Source organism: Daphnia carinata, chromosome 7 (assembly GCF_022539665.2).
Source record: "Daphnia carinata strain CSIRO-1 chromosome 7, CSIRO_AGI_Dcar_HiC_V3, whole genome shotgun sequence".
NCBI lineage: Eukaryota > Metazoa > Arthropoda > Branchiopoda > Diplostraca > Daphniidae > Daphnia > Daphnia carinata.
In genome coordinates this window covers 7,106,725-7,130,507 of record NC_081337.1, presented here as the reverse complement: position 1 = coordinate 7,130,507, position 23,783 = coordinate 7,106,725, and the positions used below count along the sequence as shown (strand labels likewise).

The following is a 23,783-nucleotide window of genomic DNA, read 5'->3' as shown; positions in this document are numbered from 1 at the left end:
TTAAATATTTTTTTTTGCGTTTAGGAATGCAATAGTAATTTTCGGCCCGTCCAGGGCCGGGTTATAAGTGGTGCTAGCGCATTTTAACGCTTTCATTGCAAATCAAGACCCCTCCCTCTTTCTTCGCCCTCCGACCCACTAGCTGTCTCTACCCGTCAAAACGCTTGTTTTAGTTACCCATCTCACCCTTTTTATTGCCTCTACCCGTCCTTTCCTTCACAGTTTCTGCCCGACAAAACGCCCGCTTCTATATGCCCGTTGGAGTGAAGTTCTCCGGCGAGCCAATCACATCATTCGCACAAAGCAATACACACAAAACTCCTCCCATTTTCCCTTGTTTTTTTTTTTATAGAGAAGAGAATATTGTAAATAAAATCGTATATTGTATATTTTCAAAATAATTATGCCTTCTTATTATGGGTGACGAAAACAGTGTAAAATGCATTTTTTCATTGTTTAGAATTGAAATTTCAGTTGTGCAAGTAGCGCAACGTTGATGAAATATCCTTTCTGAGGATTTCACATGAATCAGTGAAAGACGTCTGCAGCTTCGTCTCTTAACTTCCAAATCATCATAATAAAAAAGCCAATTACGGTCACGAAAAATTAGTGTACGAGAGCAAAACCAATATTGTTATTTTTGAACATGTTTAGTTTTGAGGGAGAATACCGGAGAAAGCCGGTGCAAAGTTTAGGGGGAGCATCAAAACATAGTCAGAGGGATATTTTTCTCCAAAGAACACAACTAGAAAGGCAAAAAAGAGAAGTAAATAGTAGTAAATTATAGACTATCACTTTTTTCCCTTTAAGAAGAGGCACCTAACCGTCTAATTACCAACATAGGATTTACGACGTCAAAACCAAAGTGCTGTTATCATTCAGGCTTTTTTTCGAGGCTGTCGAGCAAGATCCCTTCAGAAACACATTCAACGTCAAGAGTTTGAAACTGTACAAGCTGCCCATCTTCAAAATGTGGACATGCAACTGTTAACGTCTTTGATGAAACATCTTAATTTCTTCTTTGATAAAGAGAAAGATGCCAACAAGCTTATCTGGTTGTCCCAGATGGTTATCAAAAACTCATCTAATATAATGAAGCAATGCCAGGCTGAGAGGCCATTCACATTTACACTTGCTCAATTCCTCAGCTTGACTATCTGTTACATATGTAATACAATTAACTCATCAACTGGAGAAAGCAAAGGATCCCATTGGAGAGTCCTGGAAATCTTCTTGAACACTGAGGGCTGGAGTAAAATTGTTGGAATCCAGTCTGCTGATATTATCTTGGGATCAATCTTTTTCTCATTGTCTCAAAAAGGTAACCTTTTGTATGGTTCTTTGAAAAAATTTTGGTTATTAACAATTCAACTATTATTTTAGGTTATTTTACCAGGCTACGTCAAATAATTGACGCCAAAGTACCTCCGCTAGTTGAGCCAACAACAAGGGCACCTAACCCACTTTCTGGTTGCCTGTTGGATTTCCTTATTCAACCTCTAGAATTTGCATGCGGCACGCTCGATATAAGCCACCGGTTGTGATATTAATCAAAAATATGGTTTTGCAGCCAACACTTTTTTGCTAAAAGAATTTTCCTCCTTCAGGAATACGATAGTTAAATCCTTTCGCCAGGAATTTCTGGAACCGGCTTATTCAGAGCCAATCATAAATTTCATTCTTCCATGCTTGACGCTGAACAATCACAAAATTCCTTTACTGTGCATGTTGGAAAATAATGAGATTTGCGGGAAAAATCCCTGGCTTTTTCACAGTATGCTAGTGCTTGCCGAGAGGCATCCTGGTAATTTGTATTAAGTACGTGTTAAAAAATTTCATAAATTAAGAGCTCTGCTCCATTAGAATTGAAACACGACAGAGTGCTTTCAGTCTACGTCGCCACAATAAGTCGTTTGAGCGGATGCCTCCAGTTTATGCATACAGCTGAAATCGAAGAAGACAACGACGACTCGGACGAAGAAGACATGAAAACTAATCTATTTAAAGCTTCAGAACACGACGTACTACTTTAGAAATTGATCTTACTTTTTCCTATTCAGAAATTACAAAATAACTTTTCCCCGCAGATAATGAATCGCTGCTGTGAAATCCTTAATAATATTAATACGGTGAACGTATTGGTATCAGCTCTACGAATCCCTGATGTTCTTTCTGATTTGTGTGTCATCGCCCACAATCTTTTGCTGTCGGATCGATTGGCACTCCATAAGTGCAGGTACAGTTCTGCAATTTGTTACAGTCTTGACTCACTTACGTAAAGTAAACCCCCCGTTTCCAAGGTTACTGTATACTCTGGCTTTCAAACCATGCTACCTACAACAATTGCTCGTCTACATCAAATCCGAAAAACAAATATCGCTATTTGGTTCATCAGATACTTCTTTGATTCTGCTTTTGGCTAAAGGTGTACATCTAACGCCTTCGGAAAGTCAGAGGATCGTACCAGTTTTGGACGTTTTCTGTTCGCTTTTCAGCCATCTTTTAGTAACGTTGGACGATTCCGAATTTTATAACGAGTCGGGTTCGTAATGATTACTGCTCAGTAATAGCGACATAGTGTAAACATTTTTTGTTTATAATTAGAATCGGTGAATGGAGCTATGCCTTTTAAGCTCTATGAAGTAGTAGAACTAGCTTCAACACTACGAGATGTTTGCCTCGGGCTGGTAGAACTTGCATATCCTGACACACGACCAAGCACCTCCTTCAACTTCATTAAGACCCGTACTTCCACGGGCAACTCTGAAGAAGATACCAGAATATGGATGCATCTTTTCAAAGTAAAATTACTTGTTTGTTTGTTTTTTTGAAAAATTGACCATAACTAATTCCCTTAAAATAGTCGACAGTTAATCTTGTTAGCCAGCTGCACACAAGGGATACCCGTCGACCATTCTGCCAAAGTGGACTTTGGGTAACTGGAAGAATTGCTCTACCTTTAGAGAGGAATGGGCAAGTGTCTCTCCGTAGGCAGGGTAGACTCCAACGCCCGTTTAGGGCTATACGGCCCTTAACTAGAAATGAAATTGGTAATCAGTTATTTAAAACTCATGTTATCTTACGAAAATGACTTCCTTTGTAAGTAGAAGAGGAAGGAAATTCCATGTTATCCACGAGAGAAGTGCGTACTTTAGCCATTCTTCGGGAAATTCCGTTTGTGTTCTCGTTTACCGATAGAGTCAAAATGTGGCAGCAATGGATCCTCAATGACAAAAAGCAGCAGCAAGGCGAAGCCAATTTTCTTCGAGGGCCTTCCATTCAGGTCATGATTCGTAGAAATTACATTTACGAAGATGCGTTTGATAAACTCTCGCTTGAAAATGGTGATCTACAACTCTTCATCTAAATTTAAATGCGGAAGATTAGTAATTCATATTTCTATTAGAACCCAATCTGAGATGGAAGATGAGAGTTCAACTAACAAACGCTGTAGGATTAGACGAAGCAGGTGTAGATGGTGGGGGTATCTTTCGCGAGTTTCTGTCTGAGCTACTGAAGACGAGTTTCGACCCGAATCGTGGGTTTTTTCGCTTAACCCATGATAACTTGCTCTACCCTAATCCCGGTGTGGCTGTACTTGTATCGGATTTCCCCGCCCATTACTATTTTATTGGTCGTATGCTGGGCAAGGTAAGATTCCATTATGCTTTCTTGTTGCTACTTGGTATAATGAAATACCAATGATACTTTACATTTAGGCATTGTACGAGAATCTTTTGGTGGAATTACCGATGGCGGACTTTTTCCTTTCTAAAATCCTCGGTCAGGCCAGCGCTAGTTTGGACGTTCATCATTTGGCTTCCTTGGATCCAGTGCTTCACAAAAACCTACTCTATCTTCGCCATTATGATGGTGATGTCACCGAATTAGGACTCGATTTCACCATAGTGAGCAGTGAACTCGGTGAAACCAGGGTAAACAACAATTTTCAGTTATATCTTTTTTCCAAGTTCAATTTTATATCCATTTATATTTCATTTTTTTAAATCCATCTTCAAGGTGGAAGAACTTAAGCCCAATGGCTCAAACATTCCTGTCACGTCTTCAAACCGTATTGAATACATTCATTTGGTGGCGGACTACAAACTGAACAAGCAAATCCGTTTGCAATGCAACGCTTTCCGACAGGTATGAAGACATCATTACGCCATTGACTACCGATCATTCATCTTTCATTACTGTCGCCATTCAGGGTCTGGCTAACGTCATTGACATCGAATGGCTGCAAACGTTTAGCTATCGAGAACTCCAGGTGTTGGTGTCAGGTGCATATACACCAGTCGACCTGGAGGATTTGAAGCAACACACCCATTATGCCGGCGGTTACACGTCAACACATCCAGTCATCCAGGGATTTTGGAGAGTTGTATCCCAGTTTGATGATTCTGGCAAACGACATCTGCTCAAGTTTGTCACCAGTTGCTCTAGACCTCCACTGCTGGGTTTTAAAGAGTTGGATCCGCCTTTCTGTATTCAAAATGCCGGCACTGACGATCGACTTCCAACCGCCAGCACTTGCATGAACCTTCTGAAGTTGCCCGAATTTCATGATGAAAACATTTTGCGAGATAAATTGGTCTACGCTCTCCAATCCGGCGCGGGATTCGAATTGAGTTAGAGATTCTTATATTCTCAACAGGTGAAATCGTCAGTTTTTTTCGCCTTTTTTTTCTTTTTTAACCAAAAAAAAAAAAGATGTATAGTTTAGCGAGATTTTTTCTTGTTCCATAAATATATGAAACGCTTACGTACCATTTGTGTATCCACAGCAAAATCGCGGATCAAAAGATCAATATTGTATTCTGGTCTACAGGTGTTTAGAATACGAAAGAAAAAAAAATATAAAAAAATTGGAGGAAATTCTGCAACTTGACAGAATGGAATTTTAAAAACGAATCGTGATAATACTTGCACTTTGTTGGATAGAAAATAGCACAGGGAATCGATATTTAATCTTGATTCAAAGTAGGACTTTTTAACGTATAGATTTAAAAAAAATGAAGATAGCGCATGAAGGTGAACCAGACAGCGACGGTGGAAGGAAGTACAACGTAAAATTTAAAAAAAACGACAAGCGCAGGAATCGGACCATTGACTGGCTCGTGACATTCGTAGGTACGCGAACGGTATAGGAAAAGACAATTCATCGGCAAGAATTGCAAAAAAAAAAATCCGCCCTCAGGACTCGGTGTTTCTATTCTCGTGTGTGGAAAATTTGGCAAGGATTCTGGAAGCGATCTGGTTTCCCGGGTTGTGGTCCCGCATCAATACCTTGTGATGTGTGTACAACTACCTTCCTCTAAAATTCAAGCAGCGGGTTTCAAAGATGAGAGTCCTGATCGAAACCCGATCGACGCGAAGATTCGGGTGAACTCAATGAAACGGGCAAAGTGGGTTTTTTGAGAACTTGGGGCTTGATTTTTAGTTGCGGCCGGATAGCGTCAACCGAGCCCGGTGACATTGCAGACGCAACGTTCGCTTCGGCTGCAAACGCTACGGGAAGGACGGGCATCGGGGTGGCGTAGAGGTTGATGCTATGGGGAAACCGATTAGCTATCTTGGGCGTGATGGGGCGGATGCCTGTTGAAATGGGCGATGCAGATCCGTAGGTAGATACGCTGACCTTAACCGATGGTCGCGGCGGTGTTTCGGTAATCTCAACGGCCATAACGGCTGCGGTTGGCTCTGTTGGTGCAGCCGAAGCGGATGCAACGGCAGCATCCGCTCTGTCTTTCTTTATCTGTTTGATGGTACTCTTCTTCAGTGTGCTCTGATTCTGCATGGCGAACGTCTCGGCTGCTGTTGTCATATCTGGACTACTGGGGCTGGAACTGTTGCTACTGCTGCTGCTACTCTCCGATTCATGCCTTTGTCTGGTGGCCGGATCGACCAAAGTCTCGCCCTCTTTCGGGCTGGAGCTGAGCGGCAGTGAAGGAGGCAAGTCCATCACCAAGTCGGGCGTGTGCTTCGGTCTTTGAGGTTGTGAAGGTATGACTGGCGATGCCACCGATGCCGTCGACGTAGAGGTGATTGATGTCCTCTTTTCCCAAAGGTCACGTTTGCGAACGAAAGAGCCCTTGGTCGGCCCTGATATGGGACCGAGATCATTGGCAGCGGTCGCACCTTCAGTCGTTTTGGCTACGCTCCAACCGCCTACTGAAATGTTCGGCTTTTCAGGCCCACTCGAGCGTTCCAAGTTAGTCATACTCCTTGTCTCCCATCTCTGGCGTCGGAAGACGGGGACGTTTTCAGCTTCCAGCGTAGATTCCAAATTCTGTAAACTGCCAGCTTGATTAGACGGCTCTGGCCGAACCTTTTCGACAGGCACGGACAACTCAGGATCCATTTCTTGGTCCAGCGTGTCTAGACTAGTGAAACTATCGCATAGGCTCTTCTCATCGCTGAGTGTTAGACTTTCCGCCAGGCTGTCCCTGTCACCGCTGTCGTCCAAATGCGTCACTGGGGTTGCATTAATCAAGACCTCGTTGGCTGCTTGCTCCATTCTCCGCACTGACGGCACCACCGGATCTGCTACCACCGCTCCCTCCATCGCTGTTGCTACCGCTGGAACGCTCTGCTAACGAAACACATCAAGAATTATATTCGGGAAATAAATTAGAAGAAAGACTCAACCGTAACCGTGAGTCCATTAGAAGTGAAGGTGTTTTTTTTTCCGATCACAGGCAGTCCAGGTATTAAATTATTGCTGTTGATTTTCTATGCTTTTTTTCACACTTGGTCGCCCAAGAAGAAGGACAAGACACTTGGAAGCACAAAGAACATTGCAATCACGCAGAACAGTGAAAAACAAAAAATAACAGAAGAAAATGATGGCGGTGTTGTTTGGAATATGTATATACGGCATCATTCCAAAAAAGAGAAAGAGAAATAACTCGGAAAGGCTCACCAACATGCAAACGATTAAACACAGCCCGAAAAGATTGCGGTGGTTCTCTAAAAAAGCAATACGGTCAAGGTTGACGCGTGCATAAAGCAAATGGACATAAGACAGGAAAAAAAATAATAACAAAGGCGAAGTAAAAAAAAAAAAAACAAAAGCGACACGTACGAGGTCAAACAGAGGTGTGAACTACCTCTTTGGCAACACTCTCCAACACCGCGGTTGTTGTCACTATCGGACAGACGACGGTAGAAGATCCGTTGCTATTGCAGACGATGGTGACTGATGATTGGGATGAAGTCGATAGTTTCGGACTGGGTGGTGGATGCAGTGCAGGCCCCTGGCATGAAAGGGTTGTCGGTCGCACCAATGCTACTGTTGGTCCAGTTCGCACACGTTTCTCCAAGCTGCCAACCCAATAGGAAACAGTCAGTATAAAATTCTTTTTTCTTCCTTATTATGCGTGTTAATGATCATATGAATACCTAGGTGATGGCAGAGAAGGAGCAGGTGATTCCGATTCAATTGATTCTGAACCCGTCAACACCCGACTGTCATGGCGGACTTTGGAAAGTCGCGCCGAGGAAGCAGACGCATCGCTGGAACTTGATGTCCGGCGGCGAGCAGCTGCGGCAGACTCTTCTGAGCTGCTACTTCCACTGGTGGTGGAAAGTTTACCTATTTCCAGACGTTCACGGTCCTCGTCCCTGATGCGTAGCATGATGTATTTATCGGGAACGAGCCCATCTCGACCGTCTTTGGTGCCTTTCCACCAATCACTCGACACTTGAGTGTAAAGCGTCAAGAGATCGCCCTTCTTGAAGCTTAATTCACGTTGGGATCTGGCCGTGAAATCAAACTGGGCAATCGCTTCCAGCGTTTCCGCTTCTACGAAGGGAAAAAGAAAAAAAAAACCAATTAAGTTCGACATTTGACGAACAAACGGTGGGAAAGAAATGAAATGAAAAAAATAAACTCAAGATGGGTTAAAAAAAAAAACTCACTTCCAAACAATTGCAAGCTGATGTCTTTCTCACGAAACACTGAATCTAAAAGGGTAACCAAAAAAAAAAAATAAGGGGAAACAAATTTTATCAACTCAAAAGCAACCAAAAAAAAAGAGGGGGCGGCATAATTGGTATGTTGTGTTTACCATCTTCTGATGGATAGACTTCGGAATCCACTTCTTCCGACATGGTATCAGATGGAGCTTCGCCTACTTCCCTGTATCACGATAATAAATTATGGATATGGCAGCGACTATCAGTAAAATACAAAAAAATGCCGGAACGTACCCTTCATCGGGCTCTCTGGAAATGTAGCGTTCGTAGACGAGACCGCCGTCGTTGGGGAATATATCTTCAGCGTTGATAATGATATTCTTGATCAATTCGTTGACCAGATTTTGATACTGCACTTGATCCTTGTCTTCAGGGACCGGGACTAGAGTTGGGCCGAAACAGATGGCCAAATTGTATGGGTCCATCATGTTCTCGTCGCTGTATTCAGACAAACTATCGTAGTCAAACAGAGAGAGCGAGAAAACAAAATAAACAAATAAACAAATTAGACGAAGGGAATGGAATAATCTTATCACGTGACCTTGACTTACTGGTTCAAGAACGAAAAGAGATAGCGCATAACGACAAAGACAGGCCGTGGCAAGGTTTGAACCACTTCCCTCATGCGAGTTTTGAAATCTTCTTTGGAAGCGAGCTCTGTCGTAAAAATATCACATGAGCAATCCGATTGGAACAAGTATTTATATTTAGACTTACGGGCCAATTCCATGAACTGATCAAAAAATAGGATTGGAAAGAGAGGCTCCCTCAGCTCGCGCAGGTACAATTTAAAAACGCCAGCAACCGAATTGATATCGGAGGCGTCGGTGACGTCGGCCAACGGATCTTCCCCGCGTTCGAAAGATTCGCGGAAATTGTTGATTTCCACCTGACTGCCGGAGACGCGGTAGATGCCTTGATGGTGTAACCCATAAAGGTTAATGACACGGATGCAACTCTTCATCACCAAAGGTATCTCTTCATTGGTAGCCTCCAAATACTCTTCCAGACTGCCACCGAAGAGTTTAGGTTGACCAATGAGTGGTGTGCGGCCAATCCTTCGCCTCCGTGGCTTACCACCTAATGGGTTTGGTGTTGTGGCCACGGCCGACAGAGAAGCCAATTTGGGGGACGTGGGCAGCTGGGAGCCATCCTGCGCCAACGCCTTGTGAATCAATTCGTATTTGGCCTGCAGCCGGTGCATCAAGTTGGACTTAAGAATATACTCGTGAAATTTCTGCATGGGCATTAAATGACAGTTAGTTCATTACAAGAAAGAAAACCGTGGTTAAAAGAAAGTATGGTCATTACGTTGAGGTAGAAATCTTCCGTTTCTTGGCGGTCGGCGCGCAATTTGAGCAGGGCGGCTTCTGGCTGTTTGAGAGGGGCCGTCGATGGTGGGAACTTATCGTCGTCAATAGCTGCGGCGACGGTGAAATACGGTGTGACGTCGTAGTCCTTGGCCGAGATCATCTCCATGAGCGAGCTCTCCGCCGTTTCAAGCGTCTTCCACACCTCCTCCGACTCGGCCCGCAGCGAGGTCAGCCGTTTGTGCAGCTGCAAGTAGCGCGACTCAAATTCCTCACGCACCTGCGGTACCATCATCAATTCGAAACCTCCCTGAAACCATAAAACAATTATGGTCTTTAAAATAGCCTCTTTACACGAAGGAAACATTTTGTAATTTATTAGAATTCAGTGTTCTAACCTCGTCAATCTTGTTCTGATAGGTGGCCGCGTCAAACTTTTTGGGAATCATGAAGGCTGCGTGATTGGCTTCCAGGAAGCGTTGCTTATCCGCCCTCGAGTCTAAATTACTCAGACATTTATTCATGCCGTCAACGCTAATCTAAAACAAAAAAGGGATGTGAGTTTTTTTTTGTTTAACCAATTAGCAAAGCCTGCCGACAAAACGGCCGTACTTGTAAGGAACGTCGAATGTTTTCTTCGGCCGAAACGTGAACTTGGAGTGCTCGGCCGACGCAATTATGGAACCCGATGTCCATACACTGTCCCACATCGCAATTGAATTGAAGTTAAATCCATTTTTTAAAATTAAAATTATATCGGTATAGTTACATCAATTATGTCGGAGAGATCGTCGATAAAGTACTTGTGGACGGCCGAATTTGCAGCGTCCATGCAGAGGACGTACTCGTTGCGGGCTTTCAGGGCCTTGAGGTGGGCGTCGTTGAATTTGGCCCGTCGTTTGGCGATTTCTTTTTCGATCAGTTTGAATTTTTTCGATTTTTCCAGCTTTTCACGAGCGATCGACGATTCCAGTTTCTGTCGCTGCGCTTCGACGTAGCGTAGCTTCGTTTCGGCTTGTCTCTGCTCAAGCTGGTACATCTGCGACGTCTTCATGGCCGCGTGTAATTCGTGTAGCACCTTCAACAGCTCTTCGTGACTCTCATAGCCTACTTCGCGACACTAAAAAAAACACAAAACGAGCGCATCGTCATTTCTCAACGTAATTTGATAGGTAGTTTTCGTCAAAAATGATTCTAACAGCCAGTTGTTTTAGTTTTATCTTTTCATAACGGTTACTTAAATGCCGTCCGGTAGCGGAAGGCGAAAGAAAAAACAAAAGAAACTTTAGCAGCTGAAAATAAAGCTTAACGACCAAAGGCGGGAAGCCATATACATGCAACGCCAGTTGAGAGTGTACACTTTACTTAGAAATCGTTCTAATGACTTTATTTTGTTAGCAGGACTACGAGAAAAAAAAGAAAAAGACGCAACTCACGCGTCGGTAAATGCGCTGGACTTCTTCGGTGACCTGGCCGAGGCGTTGGATGACTGTATTGGCGTAGATGTCGCTCAGTAGGGCGTGATCCCGAGCTTGACGTTTCGTCTGCGCCACCAGATGCTGCCACGAGGCGTAGCTGGAAAACAAGTGCCACTGCTCTCTTCTGTTTTTGTTGGTGTCAAAACAAACGGACACGAAGTGAAAAAAAAAAAAAAAAATAGAGAAAATAAATAAACGAACTTTTAGGTACAACAAAGGCAACCATCATTAAACATGACAGACGCTCCGCATTCGAAACTGAGCACCACAAGATGTTTGGGGAGTTTGCACGGCATCTCAAGACATTTTTTTTGAAAATGTATTACCACGAGCGTGGCGGAGATGTTTAAAAATGGCGTTTTCTTTAATAATGTGTTATTCTTGCTGCTCGAAGAAGGGAAAAAAAACGAAATGTGTATATATGCGAGGGAGAACGAGGGCAGCCCTTTATCAAGCTTGGAAGCTGACGTCAACTTTCACTGTTGAGCCCAGTAATCAACTTCTTTGATGTTTTTCTCCTTCTGCGTGTCTAAATTTGGAAGCAAAGAAAGGGGAATAGACGGGGGAGGAAAACTACACCCCTCTACTCTGTATTTATAGCTTTCCTCCACTTCAAGTCACCGAAATCGATCTATTCCCCCCAAACCCACGCACATGCTTCGTCCACGAGGGAACGGCAATCAAACCGGTGCAGCTCTATAATCTATTTTGACCGCTGCGAATGTAGTTAACAAACGTCAGCGACCGGAAACTTTGAATGCCATATGAAACGGGATATCCGAGCTGTTATCATTTTCTCCTTTTTTTCTTTTTTGTTTTCTTCTCATCCTTCCCAGTGTAATTGACAAATAAACAGAATGTTTGGTCCATCTTTGTGGACTCGGTCGTTAAAATATTTCCCGAAATCGTTAGGAAAACACAGAAGCTTTTCAGATAAGACGATGCACTTTAAACATTGTACAAGCTCGTACAACAAGGCGTGGACGCATGTCGTGAGACTCTGGGGGAGGGGCCTATTCATAACCAGTTCTTGTTTTCGTTTCAAAATCAAACGCAAGCTGTTTCTACTGATCAGCCTTATCTCATAACGCTTTTTTTTTTTTTTTAAGGAAAGGATACAGAAATGCGTAGTGGAGAGCGGAATTGAGAATAACAAAAATGTGTTTTACTTTTGCTTTTGTTCCTTGTGGCGGGCAGATAAACTTTTGGATAGCTTGTCCAGGTTCTTGCTGTAGTCGAGCTCCACTTCAGCTCGTCGTCGAAAGAAATCCTGCAGTTCGCCAACCACCGAAATCTGCGTCTCCATCCGGTAGTCGAGACATCGCAGTTGCTCATTCAATTGTGTCCGAATATCTGTAAAGATAAAAAGAGAAAAGAGAAAAAAATTATATGTAGTAAAAATAGAGAAATTAGGCCATCTTTCCTCATTAATATCAACAAGGAAGCGGCGTGTTGCTCCGTCGAGTTGGATGTCGGATTAAAAACGAAAAAAAAAATAGTTTTTTTTCCCTTTATTTTATTTTTAGGTCATGCCTCTTTGAAAGATGAAATTCCAGTCGACATGGGGGAAAATCATGAAGAGGCTGACTGCACGTGTGTGGTATCAACCTCAAAACAGGTAAGCTAACGGCCAGAATAAGTCAAAACTATGTCGAAAACGTGACGATGTTGAACCAAAAACCGGAAATTAAAACCAACATAGGAAGTTAATGTTCCAATCGTGGCAAAGAGTGAAATGCTAACCTGTAGCATCTTGAAGTGCTTCCGTGTACTCGAACCAGGCCGACTGGTCGTGCCCGTAGCTCATCGACGGTCCGCACCACCACTGATGCTGATTGTTGAGAAACCAGTTCTGCATTTGTATCACTGGACTCTTTGCCATGTTGATAAGAAAATTCTACAACTCGATCCCTCGAAAACACTAGCACCAGAAATGACGATCAAAATCTGTGTCTGTTCCTCGACTTTGGGAAATCAACAAGGCCCAAGAGAGGCCTACAATTTAAAGATGGCTGACTGGCAAACTGCTGCGCCTCATGTCAACGCATTCACTTGTCGTCACCGATAATGCTTTCAAACAAGACAGGCCAACAACGGATGTTCTCGTCACAGACGGCTGCAGTTTGTGTTTGTCTTGTTTCCACCCTCGAACAGAATTTAGGCGACTGTAACAATCGACCAGGGAGAAATTTGGAAATAGACCGACCACCGCATGGGCACGTGTAGCTCGTAGCACGACTGCACTGTCTACTGCGTCGACGGAGCTTTTTGAAAATGCTCAAAAACCTCCTCTGGCAATAGTATCTACGACACACACACACACACTCTGTGTTATTTTATCCCCGGCAACGCCACAGGGCGTGAATCCGGCTAGTGGTGTCGTGTGCCTGCAGGCCACGCAACCAAGACCCAATGTCCCGCCTATTCCGAAATTGTGTGTGTTTCGTTTCTCACTAAAAAAAGGCAGAGAGAGTAGAGGCACGTACGGTATGCGCTCAGATGTATCATGGAATAGAATCTTAATAGACACTCTTCTATGGACGCGCGATGACAGCGCCTCTTGTGGCCCAATTCAAACTCGACTTTCTTTTTCGGCCTTTTCGATGTCTTTCTCTCTCTCTCAATTATTACGATGATGCACACGATTTTGATTAGGTTTTCTCTCGTTGTAATTGTTCGCTTTCACGAGCAACTCAAAATAACGATGAGATTAGCCTTGTCCCAACGGGTCACTTTCTATCATTAAGGACAGGTATTCGGAATGCACAACACGGCCGGTTAGAGAAATAATTGATGCGAAATGGGAATAACAACAAAAAAATGCTTCGAAAAAAAAAAAAACGAAGGTAAATGAGAGACGTGACTGATCCTGAAAGAAGCTCGGAGCCGACTGAAGTTGGGTACAGCCCCAACTGTTGATTTATATTGTTTACTGCCAAACAAAAAAAAACAAACATATTGTTTACAAAAGGGGGGAGAGAGGGAACGAAAAAAACAGAGATCTTTTTAGCTCGAAGTGGCGCCGACAGGAAAAGAGACATTTATACTTCGTCTAACTTGTAACCGGCTACGTTTCAAAGTCACGGTTCATGCGTTTAGAATGTTATTCATTAACTCTCACTGCTCCCCCCCCCCCGTTTTATTCTTTTAAAGGTGTCTGTCTCACCACACCGGTTTGCAGAAATGTGCAACCTGAACCTTCAACTGAAGCAGCGATGCCGAAAAATGTAGTGGGTTCAATGTCACGACATACAATACACGATAAGCTTCAGAATAACAAGAATAAGGAGGTTAGTCCAAAGACTCCTTGCTTAGCATATCTAACGAGATAAATATATGATGCTCACTTGCTGCTTTTCTTTTCTTTTTTAAAACAACTATCAGCAAAACAAAAAACGTACTTGAACACATCAATAAAAAAAAACTCTTATCTCTTTTTTTTCAGTGGATGTGAAAACCGCCGCGCTAGTAGTCTATTAATTCCCTGGAGAAAATAAAGAGGAAACGAGGTGTCTACCTGGGAAGACGTCTTTGGATTCGGCGGAAGCCGGATGAATCCAGCCGTTTCTGGGCTGGATAATGCACTGAAACATGCTGGGAGATTATCGGCTACGTTGAACAAATGAGGACGAGAACAAAACGACTAAAATCCGGTGAACATTCGGCGGTGAAAGAGCGACCGGTCTCTGCCAACAGACAGACACAACTGTCTGGATGAATGGAGGGAACATATGGAACTAGTTTCTCATCCGTCGCCGACATCCGACATTCCGCCAACGACGGATGGGAGGGGAGAAAATCTACACCCACATCTGGCACAGGGGAGAACGTTACAACCCCTCTGGCCTTTTTCTTCTTCAAGAACCCCAAAAAATGGCAAAACTGTCTAGCCAAGGGAGAATATATTTAACTACATAAAGACCCCCCGTCTACCAACACCCAGCGTCTTGACGGCGATGTGGCGCAAGACTTTAGATAAAGGCATCACTTTCCAAGTCAGAAGAAATATATCCCCCAGTTCTTGGAACTCAGGAAATCTTTCCACTTCCAAAAGTGGGTAGGTCCCGTTTATCAGCCGTCCAGATGACCCCCAGTTAAGAGGACCAGTCAACGATTTTATAGAAAATGGCATCTGGTCCTGTGCGCAGCTGCCATTTAACACCAATGTCCAACAACAGCAGATTGTCAAATCAAGCGAAAAGACAAAAAGAAAAAAAAAAACTCCAACAAAAAAAGATTATTATTTACAGTATCTAATAGAGGCATACAAGAAATAAGACGATTCTCCATTTCCCTTTCCGGTTTTGACCAGAATGCGTTGTGTCGTGAGAGCATCATCACGACGATCCAAACAGTCGAATTTTCAATGATTCCTAGCGTCGTTACACAGTAACTGATAATCTGTTTTTATTTTGCTAGAGTAACGACGAAAACATGTGATAACGACTATCACCTTGAGAGTGTTTCGCAGACCGTGATAAGGAAGGGTAGGAAAAGAAAAACAGCAACCCAACGCTTCCGGTGGCTTCCGACCGCAAAAAGCCCTTCTACCTTATTGCGCCTACGAGCATACTTTCCAGCTCGACTCATTTCCTATATATACGACTTTTGCAGTTCCACCGTTTTTACGACAGAGCCTTTGTAGGGGGATAACGGGGGGATAGTGATGATTGAAAATTTGTTTTTTTTTTGTAAATGGGGAAACATTCGACTATTTGTTATAATATACTGAATACAACCGTCTTGTGTTTTGCAAGTAAGGCTAGGTGTTAAAGTGTCACTATACCTTTGACTTGTGAATCGAGTTCCCACAGAAACTCTTTGTCTTTCCGAGCCATTTTCTTGGCACTCTCTGGCGGGACGATTGTTTGTTGTTGCACTGATGAGACCGGCGCCGAAATGTTAAGCACGATTTTGTTGGCCGACATTTCACGTGTAATGAGGGACTAGAAGATCCAAAGATGGAGAGAGGGGGCCTCTCTGACGCCAACTTACACAAGCACATACAGACGACACTGGCAGACGGGGGCTTTTTCCGATTTTTGTGGGGGAGTGAGATCAAACGCCCCACCCTGACATCTCGAAAATGCCTCTTTTTCGTTAAGTTTCTGTTGTGCCAAGAACGTCTCGTCGCTTTTCGTGAAACGCTAACTTCAAACGGAGTGATCGAAAAGAGGCGGCAAGTTGAACGAGTCGGTTGAAAATCCAAAACTAACGCACGCACGGCACATATCGCTTAGCCTTACCCCGAGCTCGCGTCCCCTCCTCCACAATGTACGCTCCTCCTTTTGGTCTTCGGTACAAGCTGCAGGCCATTCGACATTTCCGTATTCAGGGCTATCGTCACGCCAGCTAGCGTTTATTGTTGGTAACAGAGCTTTCATTGTCATGGTTTCTCATAAATTTCTAGATAATTTTCTTTAATTTAGCATTTAAATATTTTAAGGTAATCTAAGCAACTAAGGTTTTTTTTACTTTTATTAAATTTTTTATTCGTTTCACTTTTATTTTTATTATACAGAAATTGGAGCGATGGTGAAACGTAGCTAATGGGGATTTGACAGTTCTCAAACACAAACAAAGCTGGCAAACGATGTCTACTAAATACACCCTTCAAAAACAAACCCAACAGGACTGGGCCAACAGGGAGTACATTGAAGTCATCACCAGTAGCATTAAGAAGATTACTGATTTCCTCAATTCATTTGGTATAACACATTTTGACTGGTGGATACTTGTTTCGTCACCAATAACTTGTTTGGTTTGACATGGTTACAGACATGTCTTGTCGTGGACGTCTAGCCGTGCTGAACGAGAAAATCACCCGACTTGAAAGAAAAATTGAATACTTAGAAGCTAGGGTAATACTTTTTTCTATGCTAACAAAATTCTGTTTATACTTAATGATTTATGTGTTTTTGATTGTAGGTGACAAAAGGCGACACCCTGACATGAGAATCTGTTTTCTTTAGCAGACATCAGTTTTGCCTTAACTTTGTATCCGCCACGTCCTATTTTAATACATATTTGGCCAAGATCCTTCCTTGACCATACACCAGGTTTTCTCATTGATGGTTCGTATTAATTAAAAGGGTGGAAGTCTTTTATGTTTTGGCTTTACATATAAAATTGGAATTAATTGTGCCATTGGTATTCCCTGGTTAGGTTTAAAATATGTGTCCAACTACATAAAGTTGAACAGGGAAGGCACAACTAAACTATTTAGAAGACCACAAGACCTTTTAACTAAACATGTTCAGAAAGTTTAGGCAAAAAAAAAAAACCCAAAACAATAAAAAACAGGTTTTCTATTTCTTGTCAGAGATTCTACATGTACTAGCCAGTTGTGTGCTTAATATGCATAGCAAAGTGTGCTCCTGCCTAAAAGGTGTAAAATTCTAGATTCCTTGATGACAATCAATTTGATGAGGGTAAATGTAATCGACATACGATTTTCATGGCCTTATAAATGGTCCACATGAACGATTTTTACTTATACGTGGTGTCTTTTTTTTTCACTACCATACCCGCTCAGGCACAGCGCATGAAACACAAGACAGGTGCGTGTCAAAACTTGGGCGTCGTTCAAGATAGTAGAGCATGTTCAGCCTAATAGAGGAGTACAAAAAAAAAAAAAAATTCTATTTGTTCTACCATTCCCAGTGTTATTTAAACTACAAGATTCGTCTAAACTACACGGTTTATTGCTTGCTTTATAAAATTCTGGTTACAAACAGGTTTATATTAAAGCAAGATAACAAGATGAGAGTACCACAGCTTTTAGTCTCGAAGTTTGGGAAAACGAGTTCCTGAATAAATGTACGCTACCAGAAAAAGGCCGCAGGGATGGTTGGTAGGGCAGCGTTAATCATGATTGGCTAATGCAGCGTAAGACCCCCACACGACTGAACCAGGCTATGGTAGAACAGGATTTGCCTTGCCTCATTGGATCTTCGGAAAGCTGATTTTTCTGTGCTATCGAGAACTCAGAGGAACAACTGGTGTTACACGTTTTAGAAAATTGTTTTGTATTTATCGAAGAAATTATGTAATAGTTTTTCTGAAACAACTATGTATGGTTCAAGCCAATTCGAATACCGGATTCTGCTCGCCGATAATTTCGGATTGGCTGAAAGATTTTCTTCGTATTCTGCCGCGTAGAACGTAATCTCTGAGTTTGTGCAATGCCCACAAAAGAGCGTGTACGATGGGTAATAATATAAACATTCCAATCGTAACGAACGGGACTGTTAGACTAAGGTTGTCCCAGTCAAGAACTGGGTAGATGTAGGATTGACCCTGCGAGTTGACTCCCCCCGCAGCCCAGTAGATAGCACTAAAGGCCACATACGCTAAAATAACGACAAATGGCTGGTAAAAGTGCATCAGTCGACATGGCCTGCCGCTCACTAGGATGTCGCCCATCGACATAATGCTGTTGAATCCGTGGACAAAAAAATTCATCGCTGTTAGTCCAGTACCTGAACGTTTGTTTGCGCCACCAACGCCAGGTCATTCAAGTTAAATATTCAAATAAATAGAGTTACAAAGCTGTATAAAATCTCATTATAAATTGCAAATACTAATTACCTGGCGTATATAGAGCGATCCAATAAATTACCGTAATGACTAGAGAGATCAAGTTCGTCACATTGTACAAAAACCAAGAGAAGCGGCCCAGAAAAGTCCATTTGACGCCATCTACTTAAGAGATCTCAAATGAGTTTCAGGATACAAGTGCCACTAAGGCTTCCGGTTTTCCTTCCTTTGTTGGCTACTCACCCTCATCATTTGACTTTTGCAGGAGAAATTCAATAGGAACGGCTGCGCTCAATACTAGGTGGAGTGTCTGAATAATGTAGCCTAGATTTGTTAAGTAAATAAAAAAGTAAGTTGGAGTTTCGCTAATGGATCCGTTAGCGACCAGAACAGACAGAAAGAACGCCGCAGCCAAGAATCGGTAGAAGACGAAATAGCCTGAAATTTTCTCACGATCAGCCTGCCACTTTTTGTTTTCCGTATTTGTAACGGTACGATTAGAAGAAAGGTATAACAAAAAAATGTTTAACAGATGGTAATTGTTGAATTAACAGTGGCGTACTTACAGCGTAAATAGCAAAATCATGGGGCTTGTCATGTTGGAAATTAAACTGACTCTTTTGAAATTCCTTTCGAATCGCTTTTTTCATCTTCGACGAACACCCACAATATGTGACAAAAGGAGAAACACGGGAAGGCAAATATGTTCAGACAAGTATAGAATACGATGCACTCTTTATTTTCGAATTGTAAACAAGCATTTGTATCCTTTGATAGCGACCAAGATAAGGCGATAAGAACTGAAATAGTTTACCAAGTTAACGTAAGTTTATTGTACCGTAAAAATGACAAAAGGCTTTTCCGTTTTTTTTTCCATTGGCTATTCTTAAATAGAAGTGTCTAATCCTTTCCGAATCCGAATATCAATAATAAATGCTTTCATTCGCTCAACAAGAAATGTGAAAAAAGAAAACCATGGAATTGACCTGCTTCAGTTTTAGTAACCAGGGAAAGCGATTGCAAAAACAAACAAACGAGAGAAATATGTTTTCATTTTGATTTTTTTTTTAAGTTTGTTTTTCCGCTCGTAACTTCATTTTTGAGTTAAAACGTTAGTCGACCTGCAACAAAATGTGTTGATAAACTAACGGCTGGCCTTCCTTGGAAACGGGGCCGTCAATTTTAATAGAACCTCCATCGCTTGCTAATGAATACAAAATAGCCTACTAAAACAAAGAACAAGCACGCAATCGATCGTCGTCTTCCAAATAGCGTTTCTCTTCAACTTTCAAATTTCCTCATAAAAGTTATTAGGCATTTGGGTCCCACGTCTATTTAGAGAAGTAGTTCAGAGCAAATAATGATTGCCATCAAATTCAAAATCCTTTTATCCCAAACTTCCAACTAGTATCAAGAGCCTCATATAACCTTATCGATAAGCGTTTAAAAACAGTTTCCTTGTAACGTAGGAATAACCCAAGTACGTGACACCTCCGCACTCTCACGAAAAACACGAAACATTCGCAAATAGGAATGATGACCTTTCAGATGTTGATTTCCGTTCCAAATCATCTGGTTCATTCGAATGACAAATTTCGCAATGACGTGTGAATAAAACATATTTCGGTCCGATACCAGGGCATAATTGCCACTATTGGAACCACGTAAGTTCGATTCTCAATACCCTCTTTTCGTTAGCAACCGTGGGAAAGTCTGAACACCTGCTGTATGTACAAATGCTTGTTTCCGATAAAAAAATAAACTTTATTTATGCGATTTTTACGTAACAAAACAAAAGCATTATTACGTGAGATACATAGTGGATCAAAAGTCATTCAAAATCCATCGCAAAGGCTAGTCATTGGAGATATTTACGACAATTTCGTGACTATAAAAAAGAAGGCAGATTTTTATATACGACAGTATCCCAGTAATAGATTCCTTGAAAATTTGCCACAACGAAGAAATACAGACGTAATAGTCATGCAAGAAGGTACTTTTTTTTTGCACTTGAACTTAAGTATTGGGATTAAGTGGACAACTTAGGTTTTAATCACAATTGCGCTATCTGCACTTTTCTCGTCTGGAACGAAAGTAGGGTTCCATTGACTTTGATGATCGTGATGGCCATCGCGTTTACAACACCTGATTAGACGATCTCTCAGCAAGTGGAGACTCCAAATGACACCGTGAACAATGGGTAGACCGAAGACTAGTCCCATCATCAGAAAGGGGACTGTTAAGCTAAGATTCTCCCAATTGAGAATCGGGTAAATGTAAGAGAGGCCGTTTTCTCTTGTACCTCCTGCTGCCCAATAAATGGCACTAAACGCGACGTACGGAATTAATGCAGCAAGTGAATGGTGGAAGTGCAACATACGACACGGTCTCCTGCTAATGAATATATCGCTGATCGACATGACAGAGTTCAGCGCGTGAACAAGGACATCTCTGTCTTTCAGTCCTTTGGCTGAAAACAAAAACAATATGAGATTAGAACGCAAATATTTTGAGTGCGAGAAACGGACCTGGAGTGAAGAGTACGGCCCAGAAGACGACCGAAATAACCAAACTGAGTAGATTCGTGACGTTGTAGAGAAACCAAGAGAACCGTGCCAAAGGAGGCATTTTATTGTCAACGCGACCTAAAGAAATTACAGATTAACAACCTAAGATTTTGTACGTCCCTATAGATAGTTTAGATTACTTCTATTGGTTAGCAAAAGAAGCTGAACTGGAAAGGCAGCGCTTATCGTCAAATGCAAAGTTTGCAGAATAAGTCCAATATGGCTAAGATAAATCATCCAGTATTCCGGGTGGTTACTTCTCGACCCGCAGAAGGTGACAACCGCTAAAAATAGAGCTGCAACCACGAAACGATAGATGAGGTAATGTCCCGACACTTGATTCCGTTTTGATTGCCACTGTTCAGAAAGATAAACAAATTTTACGCTTACTAAACAACTATCTAGTTCCCGGGGAAATCTGATACTATCAAATATTTACCGAAAATACTGCGAAGTCGTACATGTTATCATGGCTCAGACTAAGCTGCTCGCGCAGAGGAAATAGCTTGATGGCCGGAAACATTTTTTTAGGGAGTGGCGGACGGAAACGGGCAGCAATCGGAAATACGTTGATTGCACGAGATTTTTCCAGCCACTCTTTTTAGTATAGTTGTCTGAAGCTCAAACTTATCACTATTACAAATATATCATAGAATGGTGAACGTAAATCAATACCGTCCTGTTGCCAGAGATGTACGTTCAAAACTAACCCGCTTGGCTTGTTTCTCGCACGTTTATATGCCATTGGTTTGAAACGTAGAAACCCTTCGGCAGTGGGAACAAGCCCAGCCTGCATGCAAGGTCTGCCCTTCGCGTCCTAATTTTGAGACTCTTCCATCTCTGTCCTTTCTATTCCGAAATCACATGGCCTTTGGAATTGTTTCAAAAACGGAATATACAGTTCGTCGCCGTTGTGCTCGTCAAAATTTGTCCGCCTAACCCACTGTACGTTGCATTGCGCACGTACGCATATTATCCTAACGGGAAGAGATGGAATAATAATGCGAGTGAATGCGCTACGCAAATTCAGGGGAGCTCGAAGTAGGGTAACTCAAAAGCTGATTTGCTACCCAGGAAATCATCCCACCATCAAGAGCTTCTTCTGCGCGTGTGACGAAGAAGATTTTTCAAAAATTTAACGAAACATCTGAATTAGGGAAACAATAAAATTCGATCAAATATTTTATTGTGAGCGAAAGCTGTTGAAATTTAATGGAAACATTTCAACAGTTTGTGGTAATCTTTTTTAAAAATTGGGAAAACAAGGGTACGCACGCATGCTTAAAAGTTACGCCCTCATGGGCCCCAAAAATTTTGTTTGACGAAACTCTCACCATTCAAGGTAACACATCTTCTGGTCTGCGAATAAGAAAGCTCAAGGTCGGCATTCAGGTATAACTAATTCGGAGAGCTGGCAAAAGAACTTTCACTCGCTGTACAGCTTTTCTTGACAGTAATTTATACAGGGCTCTAATCAGCAGGCCAGCCAACTGTCAGAAACATAAAGGCTGTTGTCCTCAGTTTCTCTTATATTTGGATGATGTCTTGTAAACATGATATGCTTAAAACTTTGATTTTTATTTGCTGTCGAATATGTTTTGCCTGAAAATGAAGAATCGAGTAGCACAATAGCAGTTGCTCTTGTAGTTTGGATACGTTTAGAAACAAAGTAAAAATATTCGTGAACAAATGATGTATTTTAACGTGGGTAAAAAAAAATGTTTTCTTATTTTTCTCAGGAACGTGTCGTGGCTCTGGTTTCTGATCTTTTTTCTCACGATTCCGTGCCGTCTTTTTAAGCCTTTCTTTTATTATTCGATAAGAAGCTTTTCAATATTTCAAGTTTCCTTACTCCTAGATTGTTCCAGTTCCGTACAAGCAAATCGAGTGCTTCTATATAACTCTTCGGATGCAAGTTTTATCGTTCTGACTATAGATAAAACGAGCTTAAACTGAGGTTGAATGATAAAATTAAATGTAAAACTGAGTGCCAATTAGCATCATGTAAGCCAGGATGTGGCAAGGCAGCTTCATTAGCATTTCTGCCGTTCGCGTCAATTAGTAGTAGATAATAGAGTCGTCGGTTGGGCACGGGCGAAGAGAGCCACGTATAAATTGACCGAATGTCTTAAGTCCGAACGTGCGTTAGTTCCAATGATGTATGCAAGAAGCTTTGTCCGACAGGTAAACTAATATTTGTACCCTCTGATTTAAGTACAGACACCGTACATCGATCGAAAGCTTTGCCTGCATAGCGTGCAAGCTGCTTTGCCTGCTTAGCAAAGACAAACGGAATGTGCAGCTGTGCCTTCCACGCTGTGCAGGCATAAACTGGCATAACCTAATAAGTTAGTACATGCAGCGACGTTCACTTCAGAAGACTGGTTTCACATTAAAACGATGAACGAATCAGCATTATAAGAAGGCCACGCACTACAAAGTATCTCCCGAAATGAAATGTGCATAATCATTGTCAGAATGCCATCATACTTTTAACAGCCCTATGACGTCATCAGCCTCTCTCGGTTTCTATTCTGCCAACACGTTGTCTAAAAGTGTAGTGACAAAGGAGTTTAACACCCAACCATCCTGTAGTTGCGGCATGTCACGTTGTGTGGACAAAAATCCGTTTTGACCATAGAACTCGTGTGTTGTCGCAATCGTTCTCACATAGGCCAGCAAGATTAATGTGCGCATACAAGAAATGTTTAACGTTACGAGAAGTGTCATCAAATGTTCCTATTTCCTATTGCTTGTTCTTTGATTCATGTATCTCATTTATTTTGCTGGTGTGTTAGATTTTGGTCCGTTTCCCTCTCGAATTGTATTCAGCCCACTCACGGTGGTTTATTGCATCACACACAGACCTTGACGTCCGCTAGATTGGCTTTTTGATACGGAAAAGG

At 42.1% G+C, this 23,783-nt stretch overlaps 5 protein-coding genes across 9 annotated transcripts; 2 read left to right on the top strand and 3 right to left on the bottom strand.

The window, feature by feature from the left end:
* Positions 1–553: 553 nt before the first annotated feature.
* Positions 554–4,773, top strand: LOC130685808 (ubiquitin-protein ligase E3C-like). The gene is made up of 14 exons (XM_057509094.2): positions 554–766; positions 844–1,321; positions 1,384–1,537; positions 1,608–1,804; positions 1,864–2,021; positions 2,088–2,236; positions 2,301–2,542; positions 2,605–2,801; positions 2,864–3,050; positions 3,108–3,344; positions 3,407–3,651; positions 3,720–3,935; positions 4,021–4,149; positions 4,214–4,773. The coding sequence occupies exons 1-14, from the start codon at positions 647–649 to the stop codon at positions 4,637–4,639; spliced, it is 3,135 nt and encodes a 1,044-aa protein (XP_057365077.1). The 5' UTR covers positions 554–646; the 3' UTR covers positions 4,640–4,773.
* A 22-nt stretch (positions 4,774–4,795) lies between these two features.
* LOC130685249 (SLIT-ROBO Rho GTPase-activating protein 1-like) lies at positions 4,796–16,059 on the bottom strand. 5 transcript variants are annotated; one of them, XM_059496276.1, is made up of 15 exons: positions 15,558–16,059; positions 11,941–12,124; positions 10,730–10,895; positions 10,063–10,413; positions 9,906–9,992; positions 9,692–9,832; positions 9,295–9,603; positions 8,701–9,220; positions 8,535–8,640; positions 8,218–8,436; positions 8,076–8,146; positions 7,927–7,971; positions 7,408–7,810; positions 7,116–7,329; positions 4,796–6,595 (listed from the first exon to the last, which is right to left on the bottom strand). In XM_059496276.1, exons 1-15 carry the CDS (start codon positions 15,697–15,699, stop codon positions 5,342–5,344), a joined length of 4,212 nt encoding a protein of 1,403 aa, XP_059352259.1. In that variant the 5' UTR covers positions 15,700–16,059; the 3' UTR covers positions 4,796–5,341. The 5 variants fall into 5 exon arrangements, with proteins under 5 accessions (XP_059352259.1, XP_057364504.1, XP_059352261.1 ...); XM_057508521.2 differs by having other exon boundaries at positions 4,796–6,598; positions 15,558–16,058; XM_059496278.1 differs by lacking the exon at positions 15,558–16,059 and adding an exon at positions 14,289–14,397 and having other exon boundaries at positions 4,796–6,598.
* Positions 16,060–16,311: 252 nt separating this feature from the next.
* LOC130685769 (probable protein BRICK1-B) lies at positions 16,312–16,829 on the top strand. The gene is made up of 3 exons (XM_057509086.2): positions 16,312–16,479; positions 16,550–16,632; positions 16,700–16,829. The coding sequence occupies exons 1-3, from the start codon at positions 16,365–16,367 to the stop codon at positions 16,724–16,726; spliced, it is 225 nt and encodes a 74-aa protein (XP_057365069.1). The 5' UTR covers positions 16,312–16,364; the 3' UTR covers positions 16,727–16,829.
* A 945-nt stretch (positions 16,830–17,774) lies between these two features.
* Positions 17,775–19,032, bottom strand: LOC130685632 (protein rolling stone-like). The gene is made up of 4 exons (XM_057508960.2): positions 18,877–19,032; positions 18,554–18,776; positions 18,362–18,472; positions 17,775–18,252 (listed from the first exon to the last, which is right to left on the bottom strand). Exons 1-4 carry the CDS (start codon positions 18,958–18,960, stop codon positions 17,852–17,854), a joined length of 819 nt encoding a protein of 272 aa, XP_057364943.1. The 5' UTR covers positions 18,961–19,032; the 3' UTR covers positions 17,775–17,851.
* Positions 19,033–20,056: 1,024 nt separating this feature from the next.
* Positions 20,057–21,595, bottom strand: LOC130685615 (protein rolling stone-like). Its single transcript, XM_057508943.2, has 4 exons — positions 21,317–21,595; positions 21,018–21,234; positions 20,839–20,955; positions 20,057–20,780 (listed from the first exon to the last, which is right to left on the bottom strand). Exons 1-4 carry the CDS (start codon positions 21,398–21,400, stop codon positions 20,353–20,355), a joined length of 846 nt encoding a protein of 281 aa, XP_057364926.1. The 5' UTR covers positions 21,401–21,595; the 3' UTR covers positions 20,057–20,352.
* Between the last annotated feature and the right edge of the window lie 2,188 nt (positions 21,596–23,783).

Excerpts from the sequence above, each read along its gene's own strand:
- LOC130685808 (XM_057509094.2), top strand. The coding sequence starts at position 647 with ATGTTTAGTTTTGAGGGAGAATACCGGAGAAAGCCGGTGCAAAGTTTA. Across the intron at positions 1,805-1,863 it reads GCTTGCCGAGAGGCATCCTG|AATTGAAACACGACAGAGTG; the intron begins GTAATTTGTATT and ends CTGCTCCATTAG. Across the intron at positions 2,237-2,300 it reads TTGGCACTCCATAAGTGCAG|GTTACTGTATACTCTGGCTT; the intron begins GTACAGTTCTGC and ends CCCGTTTCCAAG.
- LOC130685249 (XM_057508521.2), bottom strand. The coding sequence starts at position 15,699 with ATGTCGGCCAACAAAATCGTGCTTAACATTTCGGCGCCGGTCTCATCA. Across the intron at positions 10,896-11,940 it reads CACAAGGAACAAAAGCAAAA|AAGAGAGCAGTGGCACTTGT; the intron begins GTAAAACACATT and ends CAACAAAAACAG. Across the intron at positions 9,833-9,905 it reads ACATTCGACGTTCCTTACAA|ATTAGCGTTGACGGCATGAA; the intron begins GTACGGCCGTTT and ends TTTTTGTTTTAG.
- LOC130685769 (XM_057509086.2), top strand. The coding sequence starts at position 16,365 with ATGTCTACTAAATACACCCTTCAAAAACAAACCCAACAGGACTGGGCC. Across the intron at positions 16,480-16,549 it reads TGATTTCCTCAATTCATTTG|ACATGTCTTGTCGTGGACGT; the intron begins GTATAACACATT and ends ACATGGTTACAG. Across the intron at positions 16,633-16,699 it reads TTGAATACTTAGAAGCTAGG|GTGACAAAAGGCGACACCCT; the intron begins GTAATACTTTTT and ends TTTTGATTGTAG.
- LOC130685632 (XM_057508960.2), bottom strand. The coding sequence starts at position 18,960 with ATGAAAAAAGCGATTCGAAAGGAATTTCAAAAGAGTCAGTTTAATTTC. Across the intron at positions 18,777-18,876 it reads ATGATTTTGCTATTTACGCT|TGGCAGGCTGATCGTGAGAA; the intron begins GTAAGTACGCCA and ends GAAAACAAAAAG. Across the intron at positions 18,253-18,361 it reads GATCGCTCTATATACGCCAG|GTACTGGACTAACAGCGATG; the intron begins GTAATTAGTATT and ends ACAAACGTTCAG.
- LOC130685615 (XM_057508943.2), bottom strand. The coding sequence starts at position 21,400 with ATGTTTCCGGCCATCAAGCTATTTCCTCTGCGCGAGCAGCTTAGTCTG. Across the intron at positions 21,235-21,316 it reads ACGACTTCGCAGTATTTTCG|TGGCAATCAAAACGGAATCA; the intron begins GTAAATATTTGA and ends CTTTCTGAACAG. Across the intron at positions 20,956-21,017 it reads TCTTTTGCTAACCAATAGAA|GTCGCGTTGACAATAAAATG; the intron begins GTAATCTAAACT and ends TAATTTCTTTAG.